The sequence below is a fragment of the Poecile atricapillus genome, chromosome Z, assembly GCF_030490865.1.
Source record: "Poecile atricapillus isolate bPoeAtr1 chromosome Z, bPoeAtr1.hap1, whole genome shotgun sequence".
Taxonomy (NCBI): domain Eukaryota; kingdom Metazoa; phylum Chordata; class Aves; order Passeriformes; family Paridae; genus Poecile; species Poecile atricapillus.
The window spans coordinates 19,584,830-19,601,332 of NC_081289.1; the positions used below are offsets into that span (position 1 = coordinate 19,584,830).

Below are 16,503 nucleotides of genomic sequence, written 5' to 3' on the forward strand. Positions count from 1 at the left end.
AAACACACACACACAAACACACACAAACACACACACAAACACACACACAAACACACACACAAACACACACACAAACACACACAAACACACACACAAACACAAACACACACACAAACACACACACAAACACAAACACACATACAAACACACACACAAACACACACACAAACACAAACACACATACAAACACACATACAAACACACACACAAACACACACACAAACACACACACAAACACATACACAAACACACACAAACGCACTATCGCGGCCCCGGGAGCTCAGCCCGGCCGTTCCGGGACTGCCCCGAAGGGAGGACGGGGACAGGCGGCGCTTCCCGGAGGCGGCGGCCGCTCTCCGCTGGGCTGGGCTGGGCTGGGCTGAGCTGGGCTGGGCTGGGCTGGGCTGGGCTGGGCCGGGCCGGGCCGGGCCGGGCTGAGCTGAGCTGGGCTGGGCTGGGCCGGGCCGAGCTGAGCTGAGCTGAGCTGGGCCGGGCCGGGCTGGGCTGGGCCGGGCTGAGCTGAGCTGGGCCGGGCCGGGCTGGGCTGGGCTGGGCTGGACTGAGCTGTGCGGTGCCGGGCAGCCCCGGCGGACCCTGAGCGCTCCCGGGGAGCGGAATAGCGGCTCGGTGCCGGGCCGGGAGGGGCGGGCCGGTCCCCGAGGGGCGGGCCGGGCCGGGAGGGGGCCGTGCCCGGTACCTGTGCGGCGGGCGGGGCGCGGCCCGGGCCCGGCGCTGGGGAAGCGGCGGAGGCGCAACAGGTCCGCGGAGCCGAGCCCAGCCCGGCCGTGCCCATGGCCGGCCGCGGGCCCGAGCAGGGCTACATCCGCACCGTGCTGGGCCAGCAGATCCTGGGCGAGCTGGACAGCTCCAGCCTGGCTTTGCCCTCCGAGGACCGGCTCAAACTCTCGGGAGATCGCGCCGGGGAGGAGAAGGCGCTGCGGATCCAGCGGCAGGTCCAGCAGACGCTGGCCAGGAAGAGCCGGGGCTCGCTGTACAATGGTGAGTGCCCTCCCCGAGCGCGATGCTCTGCGCTGGCGGCGGCAGCACGGCAAGGGACCGCGACCCCCGCTGGCCCCGTGTCCGCCGCTTCCCGGCCCTGCGCCCTGCCCGCTGCTCGGGCAGAAAATCGTGGCTCTGCCGCCTTTTCTTTTACTCTCTTCCCACCGCCGGGAGTCGTAAGTTTCTCCCTGCCGAGCTCTGCCGTGACTCGGTGCGTGGCGGGGCCGCTGCCCGGGGGCGGAACCCAGCCGAAATTCTCCTGATGCAGCAGCCGCTTCATGTGCCTATTGTAATGCCTTTAGCTTTACCCACTGCTCCTGTCTGCGAAGCCAAATGGGAAGAAGCGTAGGAAAAGCTCTGCCTTATTTAACCGTGAAATTAAAATAAATAAATAAAAGCTTGGAAAAGTAACTCTAGGAAAGGCAGGAATGGGAAGCACAGGACGATAATGCTATCAGGCAGTATTTACCCAGTTCTTTGACATGCGTGGTACAAATTGACGTCAATCATCCCTCGCTCCCAAGATCTGGTGGCCAGAAGGCCGGACCCGTCGGGAAATCTGCAGCCACGCCTTGTGCCCCAAGCAGAGCCCGAGCACAGTGTCAGGCAGCCGCAGGGTGACCCCAGGTGCTGAGGGTTAAAGGCAAGGTGCTCCAAGGGTTTAGTCTTAACTATTCATGAAAACTTTATATGCCATGAAACTTTAATTTCGTTTTTAAATGGGAAGATATGACTGGCTACATGCCCTGTTACTCCGTTGTCCTTAAAGAATCTGTCAACTTTCATTTGCTAAAAGCTGTCAAAAGTCTTTATAAACTTCAGTCATCTGTCTTGTCAGGCAGACGAATATTTTCTTGTTCTTTGTCTGGCCTCTATTTCAAACAACAGCTCATGGCAAAAATGGACATATTCTGCTTGTAGAAATCAGTTGTACAAATCGCATTATGGGTGTGCAGCGTGCAGATAAACATGCATAAGCCTGTTATAAACCAATAAGCCAAGCCTTAGCTTGGCTGCTGCCATTCAAATACGGGTTCTAAACACTTTTAGAGTAGCTTAATTTCTTTTTCTCTCAGCAGAAAGCCTGCAAAAAGCTTTTTAAGCAGTAGTTTATAAATGATACAGTGTCATGAATGTGAGCTCAAGTCTCTAGACGATGCATAAAACACTATGAAAACAGAGTTCCCGTGCTCTCAAGTCATCCTGGCTTCTCTGGAATACATTAACAGACCTAAAGTATTTGGGGATAGTTATCTTGGTTTGCTTTGTTTTTCTAAAGGTCAAGTATTTGATGCCCTTGCATTTCTGAGACACCAAAACTTTTAAACTTCAGGATAAGAGGTGGAAAATGACATGTCTGTAACACGTCTTGTTCATGCAGAAAATGAACTTTCCTTCTTTCATGGATGTTTCATACATATTTTTATGGGGAAGTTGCTGTACAATTTTTAGTCCCGCTGCAAAACTCAGAAAAAAAATAATCAAAACTGAAACGCATTCCATAAATTTATACATATGTATAATACATGTATATCTGTCTATATCCTGAATATATATAATGTCAATGTATAAAATCATAAATATATATATATAAAATCATAGTCAATCTTGCATTTAACATTTTGGCTCTCCTGAAAAATATACATATACTTGCATGTGTGTCCCAATGTGCTTTCTATAGAGATGTTCCAAGGGTGACTTTATGATGCTTGTTTCCCCAATTGTCTGTTCTGTTTGTGCTGGACATTGAGTTCTGCACTTTTAAGGCTGGTTCTGAGGGGGAAGAGGGGAAAAGAAGAAGCTCAAAGTTTGTTTTCAGAACCTGCACTCACTGCCCCACATCCTTCTCCTGGACTGTGCTGTGTGCAGCACAGACAGACAGCAGGACAGAACTCTCCTTTGCTTTTAGTTTTTTGGGTTTTTTTAGCTATCCGAGGCAGAGAAGTTCCCCAGACTGTGGTTTTTCTTTTCCTTGGAACTATTCAAACCTACTCTGGATTGAAAACCCAGAAAAACATCTCATGCCTGTGGCCCACCAGGGGCTGGGATACAGGAGAGACTCATAAGGGACTGAGTGAGCCGAGTTGCACCCCACAACAAGGACTTTCTGAATTTGCCATCTCTTCAGAACAGAGAGAGGTTTTATTGTTTAATATTATTCAATTTTCATGCTTGTGAATACTTTGCTGGTTAAATAAACAGGTTTTTTTTCTGGTTTTCTCCAAGAAAATCTTTTCCCAAACCAGGTGGGGGCTGCTTGAATTTGTTTTCTGCAGGTACCCCATTCAGAGGTTTCTTCCCAAATTTGCCCTAAACCAGGACAACACACTTGCTCAAAACTGGACCATGCTTTGAGAAACATTTGAATTCCGATGTGTAGGGAACTTTTTTAAAAAATGCCCTTTTTTACATGCAAAAGCATCCTTTTATGTGAATTATAGCCATTTTCTGGCTACAGTCATCAAGGTTCCTCCATTATTTGCAGTTGCAGGGGAGGATTACAAAGATTTAGAGGGAACAGGAGCTGTGATATAACTGTCCTGTCTGTAGGAGTGTTTCAGACTCTGCTCAGCAAGGTACTTAGCGCATACCTAACCACAGTGTTCACAAGCATGCCTAAAATTAGCCAAGCACATAACCACTGGGTATGAAAAATCAGTGGAAGGAAAGGTCTTGCCCAGTGTCATGGGTGCACACCCATTTTCTACTGACTGTGCTGGAAACTTTGAAGCCACAAGAAGCAGTTTCTCAGCCAGCATAATTTCTCCTTAGAGTTTCAAGTTAGAGGTGTCTGCTTAGCCTTCAGCACTACTTTTATATGGAAAAACTTGTTTTTTCCTTCTATCCCCATACTATTTCTCGTTTCACGCCCTTTTCTCCCTTTTGGGAGGTGTGTTTCTTTCTGATACAAGAAATTGGGTAATCTTCAGATTTGAGGATTCCACCTGCTGCCAAATGATCGAAGTTACGTATGTCCTCAACCCTTTTCAAGATGTTGCCAAGCCTTGTTAATAGCTTTTCAAGCAGTTCAACAACAGCTGCAACTTGTCCAGTTTATCCAATGTTGAGCCTTTATAAATTAAAGATTACACTGCCTTTACAAGTTTTGAACAACTAAAGCAGTCATATCAAATTTCTGGATGCTGTTTAAGGGTGGAAATACAATGGTAGGTAGTTCCACCTTACCAAAGTAAAAGTGGCATTTGGAATCACAGACTTTAATGATTGGTGCTTTGTTGCAGATGCTGTTTTTATTTTATGTACATTTTAGGAATCTTTTAAACTTCGTTCTGAGTCCACTTGCCTCTTGTTCCTTTTGGATTTTGATTGGTTTTTTAAGGCATCCTTATTAGATCTTCACTGTAAAAAATGAGGGCAGAATGGAGTAAAGTATCATACAAAACCAAAAGGCCTGATGAACTGCTGCCTGTGAGCTGATTCTTTTTCTAACAGGTTTTATAAACACAGTGTGTTTATAAAAAAACAAACAAAAAAATAAAAGCAGAATTCAATCTTATGTGATTTCCAAATAAACAGCATCAGATATAAGATGGTAAAAATCAGAGACTTATTTATTCCTCACATTTATTAATTTCTTAAATTCTTAGTATTTTCTTGTTAAAATTGCATTTAGGGACTCAGATGCTTTTCTGTCCTTAGCTTTCTATTTTGTAGTATGCTGGCATGTTAACTGTTTCATAATAATTTTCTGTTTCTATCTTTCTGGGATAAGGAAGCAGACAAAAATATCCATACTGACTTTCAATTTTTATTGGTTTTGTTACATTCCTCGCCTCTGCTTCCTGAGCCAGAAGAAATCTTTTTCTTAAATTGAAACCCTTGTGTAAATGTCCTAACCAACACAAAAGTGGACACAAAGTCTTAGAAAAACTCCTCTGGGACCAGGCATGTGCTGGCAGAGCGATGAAGGAGCACAATCAGAAGGAAGGCTCTTTGATGCAGAGATGAAGGGATTCAGGGATGGTTTTGATATGCCATTATTAAATGTCATCATCTCAGTCCATCCTGAGTGCTGAGGTGTGAAAAAAAGGATGAAAAGGTGCCAGTCCAGGGGTGCTGAGGGTCCTGGTGGGGGAGGTGAGCAGGAGTGGACAGTGAACCCACAGAAGGAGGGCACTCAGGGTGGGTGACAGCCCCTCAGTTCCTCTTAGACGTGTGTGCAGGTGACGTGTGTGATGTGTGCAGGTACAGCTACACTGATGACTGCACTGAGAGGTTCAAAGCCAAAATTTGGCTTTCATGGTGTCCATTCAAATGGAAAAGTGCTGGAAAAGACTGACAAGAGAGAGTTACCACTGTACATGATTTATTTGATATCTCCTTAGTGATAGATATCTCTGTCTCCTTAGTGGAGATAATTGTCTTTTTTCATCTCCCAGATATCTTAGAGATGCCTGTTGTCATTGTTGTTTTTGAGAGCAAAGCAAGCATTAGGTTGGTCTGTCTGCAGCCATAGGCAGTGATTTTTGGGGAGAAATTCCCAAGGCCTCAGGAGGTGTTGGGCTTGTCACATCCAGGGGAACAAAAGGGCCTTGAGAGGAGCCTCTGTGGAGACAGACGGGATTTCTGCTCAGTCATCTGTACAGCCTGCTGCCTCCTGATACTGTAATTATTGTTTCCTGGTCTCAGAATTTTCTTGTAACCGCTGCAGTATCAGTGACTTCTGCACAGCTTTTGTTTCAGGCGAGGAGAAGAGCGGAGGGGTTGGGTTTTCCCCCTGCACTGACCACATCCAAGGTGTTCCTCAGCTGCTGCAGTTCATACTGACAGCAGAGAGGGCAATGATAAGCAGTTCCACTCAGCTGCCCACACATGGGTGTCTGCTGCTGGCTGAGATGCCTGAGTGGTCCAAAATACCCTTCTGGGCTGACAGACATGATGCAGGGCCTGCAGCAAACCCATTTTTTTCCTGACTGGCTGCTGGAAATCAAGTGTGGTGTCGTATGGCCTCTCACAGTGTTCGTCCCCTGTGGATGAGTGAATCATGTGCTTATTTCCTGAGGAGAGAGTTTCTGCGAGACTTGAAACTCTGAGAGTCATAGTCAGAAAGTATTAGTCCTAATAGTAAATGAGAACATAATATAAATTTTAAAAGTAATGATTCATGGTTTTTTTTTTTTAAATCAAACAACAGAGCAATGCTCTGGGTGTGTAAGGTTTTTGTAGAACAGTGAAAATAAATTGAAAGAAGCCTTGCTGGCACAGGCAAGTTCTGATCAGTCACCTCTTCTGCGCCTCTCATAGCTGTTGGAAAGGCACAGCATTTCAGTTCCCCCTTTTTCCTTTAACACACTGACTTTTGGCACAAGTAACCAGCATGCAGTAAAAAGGCATGCCTTTTATGTCTGCCTAATAAATCTAGAGGTAAAAGGCCAGCAAAATAATTTACTGGTGTGAAAACAGCAAGCAAGGGACAACTGCAAAGTGACATGCCATAGGCTGACATATACTCTGTTTGTCTCTGAGACAGAAAAATTTTTACTGATGGATAATTTCATAGGAAGACTGAAGGTGGAAAAAGGAGACTGTTTGAAAGACAATGGTACAACTTTTGATTGACTGTATTTTGGTTTTACGAGGAGGGAACTGTTAGGTATTTAGATTATCCTCAACCAGTTAATGGATTGCCGTGTTATTTTTAATTTATCCTCACTTTTGGATTTTTATTTTTAATAAAGACGAGCTTAGAGTTACCTAAAATATACAAAAATTACTTGCTGAAAGGGCTTTTATGCCCTAAGTAGATAACGGAGAATATTTTCTCACTAAGTACAGTAAACAGGAGAAAAAAATACAAGCTGTAAAAAACCAGAAATTTATGGGTATTTCTATTTTGAGATTTATTATATAAAAGTCCTTTAATATGAAGCAATGAAGAAAGTGAATCTTTAAAAAGCCAGGACTGAGCTGAGATGGACTTTTACTGGGCACCTGAAATGGTATATTGCTGTGGGAATTGCATGTCACAAATGAGACATCCATATAAATTTGTAGATTTGGGATGTTGGTGCACATTTCTGAGAATTTTTTGCAGTATAAAAGAGCAGTTTCCTCTTGTATCTTTCTCATGTACTCAGGTAATCCTTGGGCTATGGTAACGTTGTAATGTGAGGAAGGAATTATTACAATCCAAATCATGGATTTGACCAAGCTGCACCATTCCATTCTCATGATATGAAGTTACTGTGAATGTGTCCTAACAAATCGCCTCATTCGTGTTTAAATCTGCCAAAATCAGAGAATTGGAAAGTAGGATTATACTAGCAAAATAATTGCAGTTTATGATTGAATTAGGCCTCAAGTTATCACAGTCTGCCATGGGATACACAAATTTGGTCTTCAGCAGTTTGGGCAAGTCAGTGATTTGTTCTTTAGATTTCTGTTCTGTAGTATCTCAGGTAATATTTAATATTTTGAAAAGTGATGGCCTGTTAACTTCTTTATCTACCACTGTTGCCTGTTCAGCCTGGTTCAGACTGATTTGAGGTCTTGCTTTCAACCCCTATTTCACCACTTTAGACCTGTGTTAATTATATTCCTATACTCAGAGCCTCATAGTAACATGGAATCTCATAAATAATTACTTCATTAATATCTGTTGCTTTTGAAAGTTTCGTTACTAGAAGCAGTCCTTTTTCTAAAATGCATTCTATTAGTGAAAAAATAGAACGGCCTGAAGGTTTTGTTGGCCTGTTTGGGGTTTTAATGGAAGAAATAATCACAATGTGCTGCTCTATTTTCAGAGCTGGTTCGTGGAAAAAAGGAATCAGAGCAGATAAACTCTGGATCTTTGACATTATTTGTAGGATTAGTGAACCTTTCAGGTGCAGGTTTGAAGTGTCACTGGACAACCCAACTTCACGGCGCCACGAGCCATAGTTTGTTTGCAGACTCTTTGTGCTGTTCGGGTAGAGCAGGGAGAAGATTAGTGAGGCATTATTTGCTCCAGTACATTGTCATTAAATTAGCACCTGAGGGAGAAGAAACAGCAGGGTTTGAGGCAGACAGCTGTGAAATAAAGGGTCTGTACTCAGTGTGTGCTGTTTGTTTACAGCTGTACATGGTGAAATCTGCATCCAGGGTGCACAGTAGCAAATACAGACATCAACCCATGTTTCTCAGCTCCCATCTACAGCTGCAGTATTTTCCTCTCTTGTGTACTTTGCATGTCACAGTCAGCCAGTGTAAACCATGCATTTATAGGTTTGCATGTACATTCAAAGTGGTTACAGTGAAAAATAAGTGTTCTTAGTTCAGTGACGCTGTTTCTCAGCATTTAATCAGCTTCTCATCTGGGACATTTAAAATATCAGCTTGCTTTGCTGAAACCTTTTTCATAGCTGCACGAGTCACAAGACTCCTAAAAGCTAAAAATTAAGTAAAGTATACAGGGAACTGAAAAAAAAAAAAATGGCTTGTATCCTCTGGAAAATGCAAATATCCCTCCATCATTTTACTCTTCAATTTTCAGCTTATATAAATGTCAGTGCTGACTGCTACCTTTTGCTAGTACTGTGTATCATCCTCTGTAACAATGCCATGTTTTGGTAAGACCTTACTGACATCAGTCTTTGGTTCCAGGCAGCCTGCACCGTGCATCCAGTGTACCAGAGCGTGTCTACAACATGGGGATCACTGAGAATGATTTTGCACCAAGGTCTCCCTATGGTTTCTCATATTACCAGGCAAACCAGGTGAGCAAAGGAAGACAATGAGTAGAAATAAATACAGTATCACACACATAATTTATTTATTTTGTTACCACAAATAATTGCATTTAGATGGTGTTACAATGCTTGTTTGCTTGTTTGTTTTCTTCTTAAAACCTGATTTTTAGAAAATGAGGGTTTTACAATGAAATCTCTTCATGTTCTCCCTTGCTTCCACTGACTTCAGAGCCCAGTAGCCAGATTCAAGTCAGTCATACAGATGGGCTGTTTGCAGTCCTCTTTGGTTTGTGAGAATTGGCATCAGGTTAGAAAATGAAAAATTGCATTTACACTGCACTAAGGCAAACACTGTAAGAACTTCATCCCTCCCACCAGACAGCAGCTCAGTCAGCACATCTGTATCTCAGAATTAAGCATCCAAAACCAAAGGAAAAGAGATTGCTTTGGTTTCACAAATACTTACACTTTCACAAGATAGAATGGTTCCTTTTTTAAATGGTTCCTTTATTCAAACCACTCCTGTTGTAACCTGTTTTATCATTACAAGAATTCCAGCAGTACAGTCCTTGCAATACAATGGTGTTTCTAATCCATCTAATCATAAATTCTCTTGTTATTCTGACCAGCTTTTCTTGGGGTCATGGCCTGAATGCTGAGATAAATGATTGGTTTTCTGCAGGGTTTGTGACACAGCTCATAGCTGGTGTGAACCTGTTTGAAGGAGTGACTGGGAAAGCATTCCAGCTCAATAGCAAAGCTCCTGCATGATCAGTTTAGTAAACTGAAAGGAATTTGTCTTGAGAGCAGAAACATGTGTGTGGTAAATAACTGTATAAAGGGGGCAATTCTTTCCTAATTTTAGATTACTCAAGAAAAAACACATCTTTTTTTGTCATTCAAAGAAATAGCCCAGCTTTGGAACAGTGTGTGAAGCATGATGATGCTTCTGTATGGGGAGAGATAGAAGCATTTACCTAAACACATTTCCTTCTCTGCCCTCCCACCCTCTACTCTCAGCTGTTCTGAAGTCCATAATATTTGAAATGAATCCATTCCTTCCAGAGAGACCAGCAAAAAGAAAACTGGAGGTGACATAGGAATCACAAGAAAATAATAGTTTACCAGGCAGGGGGTGGGAGGAAAAGAGAGACTTAGGCGTCCTGTGGGAAAAGCCACAAGGTCTGGTACTTGACAAGAACATTAATTATCCCCAAACAACAGGTAAAGCTAATCTTGCATAACTTCTGACAATAAATAGATATATCCAATGATCTTTGCCTGAGCTTGCTAGTTTATCTAACCTTTACTCCTTTTGTGAGTTAGCTATCACCCTCAGGATCTCCTCAACAGTGAAATTAAGGGAATTCAGTCTGGCATCTATCTGCTAAGCACTGTTCTTTCAATTCATAGCTTGTGTAAACTTCTCTGTTTACCTTAAAAAGTGCCTTTAATATTCCTACACTTTAACACAACATGGAAATGGAAAATACGGGGCTTTTTATGGTGGTATGCCCCTATGCTTACTTTTTTTAAAAAAACATTCGTCCATGACTCCTCTATTTCAAGGCCAGAGAGTGTTCCAAGTTGATTTAATTCTGGATGGTTTTGAATGGAGTATGGAGACCAATATAGAGAGCAAGACAATGTATAAAAATTGAGAAGCCTTAAATGATCCAGAAACTGAGAATCTTGAATTTACATCCTACAAAGAAAGGTTGGCAATGGATTTGTTGAGTTTAGAAATGAGAAAATTGTAAAGCAGGGTAATGATCCATTACAGTCTATCCCCATTAGATACAAGAAAAAAAGGAAATAGTCTAAAATTCCAGTTGTAGAATTAAGGAAGTCAGTGAAATGATGAAATGATCATTTTAATTTTCTTGAAATGTTTTACCATCTCCTTAATTTTTAAGAGGCTAGACAAACAGGGAAGGGACGACCTCTTCTTACTAGCTCCTACCACACATGAACATGAGTGCTAAATAACCTCATATTAAAAAGGTTATTATCAATATGCAGATACTTGAGTATAATATTTTTTATACCTGATTGATTAATTTTCTTCTGTCTATTAGACAGCCTTGAATTTAGCTTTAGTAGCAGATGTTGGTGTCAATCCCCAAGGAGTTTCAACAGAAAAATCTCCATTAATAATCAATCTGTTCATTACCTGTCTTAATTGACTTATGCAACTATTTTGAGTTCATGACAGAAGACTGAATGCTTAGACTCTGTCTCCTGATGTTTAGACTGTACTTCTTCCTGCCTTCACAAGTGAGGTGCAGAGAAGTGTGGCAGAATCCCATTTGATGTACAACTTTGGTGACGTTCACGTGTTTATTTTTCTTTTATTCTGAGAACAGGCTGTAGAATTTTTGTCTTTACTTGGTTCGGTTTGGTTTCTCTGCTGCTAATCTGAAGTGTTGTGACCTTACTGTGGCTGCTGTTGTTTCGTTCCCCCTGGAGCAGGTTGCCTCCCCATCCTCTTACACGAATGGCTGGGGGACAAGGATCGCTTACAGGACGATGGAGGAGAGAGCTCAAAGGCAGCCTCTGAGGAGACTGGAGGTTTCACCCCAACGAAATCCGGAAAGATTGGCATACATGTCCAGTGATTTTCACTACAATGGAGGGATTTCAGCTGGGTTCTCCATGAGGCACGGAGATAGCCTGAGGTCCGCTGGGACTGTGCCACCGAGATACGCTCGCTCCGAGATTGTTGGCTACAGCCTTCGCGACTCCGTGCACAGGGGACGCTCCTTCAAGAGACAGTCCCGCATGGGGGCTGTCAGTGATGCTGTCCTTGATGGTGTCTACCCCAGCCCCGCTGTCCCTCTGTACCACCGGCCTGGCAACAGCCGCAGCATGACCAACCTCCTGGAGAAGGAAAACTACCTGGCCGCGGAGAGCGCGATGGGACAAGTGAGGTCCCCGACCGCGTCCCGTTTGTCTCAGAACAGGCAGTCTGTGAGGTCCAGCTTCTACCAAACCGCCTTCAGAAACACACAGAGCAGGAGAGAAGTTTCCCAGCCAGCTTCAATAGCCAGTGTCACTGCAGAAACGGATGGGAAGAGGATGCCAGTGACAGCTGCTGTGGCCGCAGCAGGGAGAAATGGTTTCCTGCAGAGCGAGCAAGTGACCCTCAATGGATCTCAGCTCGGGTAAGCACAGTGCAGGACCTGCTTTGGCTCTGGGCTGACACTGCTGACAGGAATGTGTTTGTTAGAAAGTAAACTGATAGCTTGTGGTTCAGCAGCCAGCACCATGTATGAAATATCAGTGCAGAGGAGGCTGAAAATAGATTTGCCTTTAAAAATCCACATCCTGTGTAACGGAGGAAAGGGGAGAAAAAGTGTATGTGTAAGTACAGTGCAGGGTCTACAGCTCCTGCTGAAGTTTGGGACCCCCTTTTGACAAGGTTAAGCTTTAAAAGGAAACATGAAGTAGTCACTGAGTAATTTACAACCTAAGTCACAATACACAAAATTGTACTGGTAAATTTTTTGCTCACAAGAGCCCATACAATATCAGCAATGGTTCTCACAAGAACCGGTCAGAAGTGTACCAGTGGAACAGCTTTTGGCAAATCGACAGTTTCCAGTTAAAAATCCTTCATGGTTTCAAGGACACCTCTTAGTTTTTATAAACTTCTGGTAGAACACAGGCAGAAATTTCTCTTAGCTCTGTAGCACCATCCATCCCTAGAACAAGTACAAACTGCTCCGAATCCCAAGACCCCAGAGCTTCTCACTACTATGAGATCCTACGTGCTCCGAGGGAGTTATCTTAGTTTGAAACTCTATTAGCTCCATGCCAGAAAGTCCCAAATCTGCCCCCAGACTTCATGAAAATGGTTTAAAATACTTGAAAAGTTTGTTCAGGTTTGTTCCCAAAATTACTTCCCCCACCAAAAATTCCTTTCCAGAGAAAATTCCAGAATGTTGAAAATCTGTTCCATTTTCAAAAGAGAAATTTTATTCTTTCTGAATTTCCCCTCAGAAGTGAATATCTTTCTATTTTAGAGTAATTCTGAATGTTTCCAGAGTTGCTATGTTTCAGTGGACAGGACAAGCCACTTGGTATACAGGAGATGGTTACTTGCATATCCTGGTGTATCCTGGTTTCTGTTGTTGTTTTATAATTCAAATAAGAACCTAAAATTTCTGTTTAATCATAGTGTAATTTACAACAGTGTTACTAAGAAATGGCTGTTCCCCCATAACTGTATAGCTGCTAAATTAATTTTTCTGAAGACCTATCTTTCTTCTCAGTTTCTTACTGTGTGAGAAAAAGCATCACCTGATATCACTGCTATGTGCAGATCAGATATTTTTTGTTGCCAACTACATGTTGTGTGTTATCATTATATTTGCAAACATATATATGGCATTATGCTCACTTCTAGTCTGGATTGAAATTATCATCTCTGGGTGATGCAGGATTTAAGAGATCTGACAATTATGTTGACTTTTAAGTATTCAGACTTTGCATCTAGTAAGTCCAAAAATACCAGCTGAGAGCTCACAACAGCTAAAGATTTTGGAGTATTAATACTGAAAATAGATATCTGGCTTTGTTTATCTGTAGGGAGGACTTTGTTTATCAGTAAGAGAATTTGCAAACATACATCCCCTTGGTTTAATAATCTGCTTTAACTTTTGGCAAGTTCTTGAATGCATTTCTGAGCCACAACCAACAATTTTTATCTTGAATTACATGTAGGAGCAATTTTGACTTTTCTTTTGCATGTGCAGACACTGGAGTCTGGTTGTCTGTCTGTACAAGCATCAACTAAAGCATTTTAATGCCTGCAAATATAAAAATCAGAGTTGAATCATTGTGCAAGTGGCTTGATTGTGACCATGTCAACTCAGATGGAAGATTTGTGATCTATTGGAAATCTTTGTGACAGCATAATTCCTTAAGTGTCAGTTTTTAGGTTCAGCATTTGCTGGAAGTTCTCTCAGTTCAAGGAGTTTGTAGACACTCTAAGTTATCTTGTTATTTCTCATTCTCTTATTTTAAGGTTGCATTTATCTGATATATTGCTACCTTACTTGTTGCTCCCTTAGTAATGTAAAGGGGAAGAAAAAGATCGGCTTGTTTTTGGAGTAATTTAATTTTTCCAGAAATCTGTACTTTTTTTAATGCAGGTCACAATTTAAGTCTTTCCAGGTGAATTAAGAGAATGTAAAATAGTTGTGTATGGTTACAGAGAAGTAGTGGACCAGCTGTGTATGGCACTTGAAATGTATCTAAAAGCATTTTCAAACTTCCTGTAAAAGAATTAGCTCATGCTATGAAAGCAAAGCAGAAAAAGATCAGAGTACAGAGATGCTATCTCTGTATCTTCTAGTGAGGTGAATCAGTTAAGAGCATCCTTATGACTAAGAGCTTGGAAAAGAGAGACACTCAACCTCAAGCTGTCTGAGAAATAGCTGCTTACAGAATCTGACCTCTAAATGTGCTGAGAGCTGCCACAAAACGATTATGTGTGTATTTGTCTCAAAACTGGCATATTTTGGCAATTAAGGTGAAGTCAGGATCTGTCAAATCATTGTGCTGTTTAACAAGCTTTGCCTGGCTGACCATTTCTTTGGTGTCACTTCATGTGCCAGTGAGCCTCAGAGCTAATTAAGTTTGCCTGTAAATACTTTGAGGGTGGGAACGGAATCTTTGCATCAAATTCTATTTTGACACGAGTTAGGGTGCTGCAGCTTTATGAAAACCATTGAGGGTCAGAGATGGCATTGCATCCCTTATTGCTGCCAGATAAAACACTAGGGAATGTTATTTTTATCTGATGGAGAGCAATCCAAGTATGGCAGTGCACAAGAGGAGGGAAACCCTCTGCCTGCAGCGTGGAGGGATAACTGCATGTCTGGGGAGCTGCTGTCAGTCTCAGGGCAGAGCTACGCCCCCAGCACCCAGAAATGCCCTGTCTGCCTGTCCATGAGTCCATCCCAGCCTGGCAGTGGCTCCTGATGGACTTTTACTCCTCTGTGACACCCTTGGCATCCTGAGGTTGAGTTCCCACATAAATTCTCTGGTGTGGCCTGAGGGGTCAGCTCATGCATCAGCCTTGACCTTGGGAAGCCCGTGGTTGTAGTCCTCTTCAGCTGCTGGTCAGTGAAATGCCACAATTTAGTACATCAGAGATGTGTCCTGCTCACAGAAGGTGACTGAGTTTGGTCAGAAGGATCCAAAAGCACTGCTCTTTCCAACAGGTAGACATGGTCACGTGCAGGTTTATAACATGGTCTCAAATCCTTTGCTGATTGAAGAAATGTAACTAAAACCAAAGTTTGAAAAGCCTGCTTTTCAGTTCCACTCCAGAGTAAAAAGAAGAAATATGATCTGGCTAATTTTCCATATTCCACTTTTCTGAGCATTGTTAATTATTATCTAATATTTCTGCTTAGTTTTAAAAAAAAAAAAGTTTCAACTTTAGTTAATGTATTTCTCAGGTACTCATTTTAATGTAAAAGTTGGGTTAAAATTTTTAGCTACAGATTCATTTACTGAGATGATTATCAAGTAAATCATTCTGATTCTGGTAGCTCTGCAGTAGGGAGTTATTAAGCTATTAAGTAGGGAGTTATTAAATTATTAGGCCAATTACTGCTTGTTTCACAGGGGGTCACAGGCTGCCCTCTCATCCCTTTCTGGCCCGTGACACATCTGCTACTACAAAACTATCTGGATTTAAAAAAAAAAAAATAGAATGCTTACATTCTTGTCAACTTTTCTCACCCCATTTTTTTATCTGGCTGCAGCATATTTGAAACCAAAAGTAAATAAAAAGTCTGGGGAGCATAACCACCTGTCCTGGATCAAATGCACCTGATTGTGCCATTAATTTTTTTATTTTCCATTTACTGTGGAAAAAAAATGTGTTTGGTGACCTCTCTTTCCATTTTTTAATATGATTGTCTAACACAATTGTAATTTAAGCAAACATGCTGGAAGTTGGAAGGGAAGTGGTGGCACATATTTTTGATACTCCCTACGTAGACTCCCTACCACAGGATCTCTACATACTCAGTTTAATGAGTGGCATTCTTATTTTTTCCCACCTGAAAAAGGGTTTTGCCCATCTATTTCAAACAAGAACAACTTCCTTTTTTGAAAAAAGGAGGTTCTGAATCCTGCATAGATGTAGGCTGGGAACTAAGACACTGATGAAAGGCATGAGGACAAAAAAAAACAATCATCACACTAGTGAGGAAAACATCAAGGTATTTTCATGGCCAGTAATAGTCACTCTGACATGGTTATGGCCTTCTTTTGATCTTCATCCACTTCTTCATTCTTTCTTTCACATTCTTCATTCATCCACTGGATAGAAACAGCCACTGATATTTCCGTTTTGTTACTATAACTTGAAGCATGATTTGCTTTCTCCAGAGCCACACTTCTATTTATGACTTTCTCTTTCACCTGAATATCAGTATCTCTTGAAGCCATTATGATATTTTCTGCTACTGGAAAGGCCAAAAAATCTCTTAAGAAAAGCTAGAGTTACATGGAAAACACAGAAACCCTAGTTTTACAAGACTGATAATTTTTCTGCAGTCTTTCTTCACTAGATTTCTGTCTGTACTTTTAAGGAGCCCAGAAGTAGAGATGACCCTGGAGCGTGCAGTGAACATACTGAAGAGTGAAAATACCCAGTCCACCCCCAGGATCCTTGCTGCAGTGACTTTCATACAGCATGAGTGCTTCCAAAAAGCAGATGCCAGGAGAAAAGTAAGTAATTGCTTTTTTGCCAGTTACAATCAGGTAGAGAAAATAAGATTCTATACTTTATGGC

At 42.2% G+C, this 16,503-nt stretch overlaps 1 protein-coding gene across 1 annotated transcript in view; it reads left to right on the forward strand.

Moving 5' to 3' along the window:
* The first annotated feature begins 632 nt into the window (after positions 1–632).
* LOC131573643 (plakophilin-2-like) overlaps positions 633–16,503 on the forward strand; it is a 38,089-nt gene continuing 22,218 nt past the window's right edge. Inside the window, exons 1-4 of the mRNA XM_058827795.1 lie at positions 633–999; positions 8,602–8,714; positions 11,160–11,851; positions 16,301–16,439. Coding sequence (XP_058683778.1) covers positions 792–999; positions 8,602–8,714; positions 11,160–11,851; positions 16,301–16,439 — 1,152 coding nt within the window. The 5' untranslated portion in view covers positions 633–791. The remainder of the gene's footprint in view (positions 1,000–8,601; positions 8,715–11,159; positions 11,852–16,300; positions 16,440–16,503) is intronic.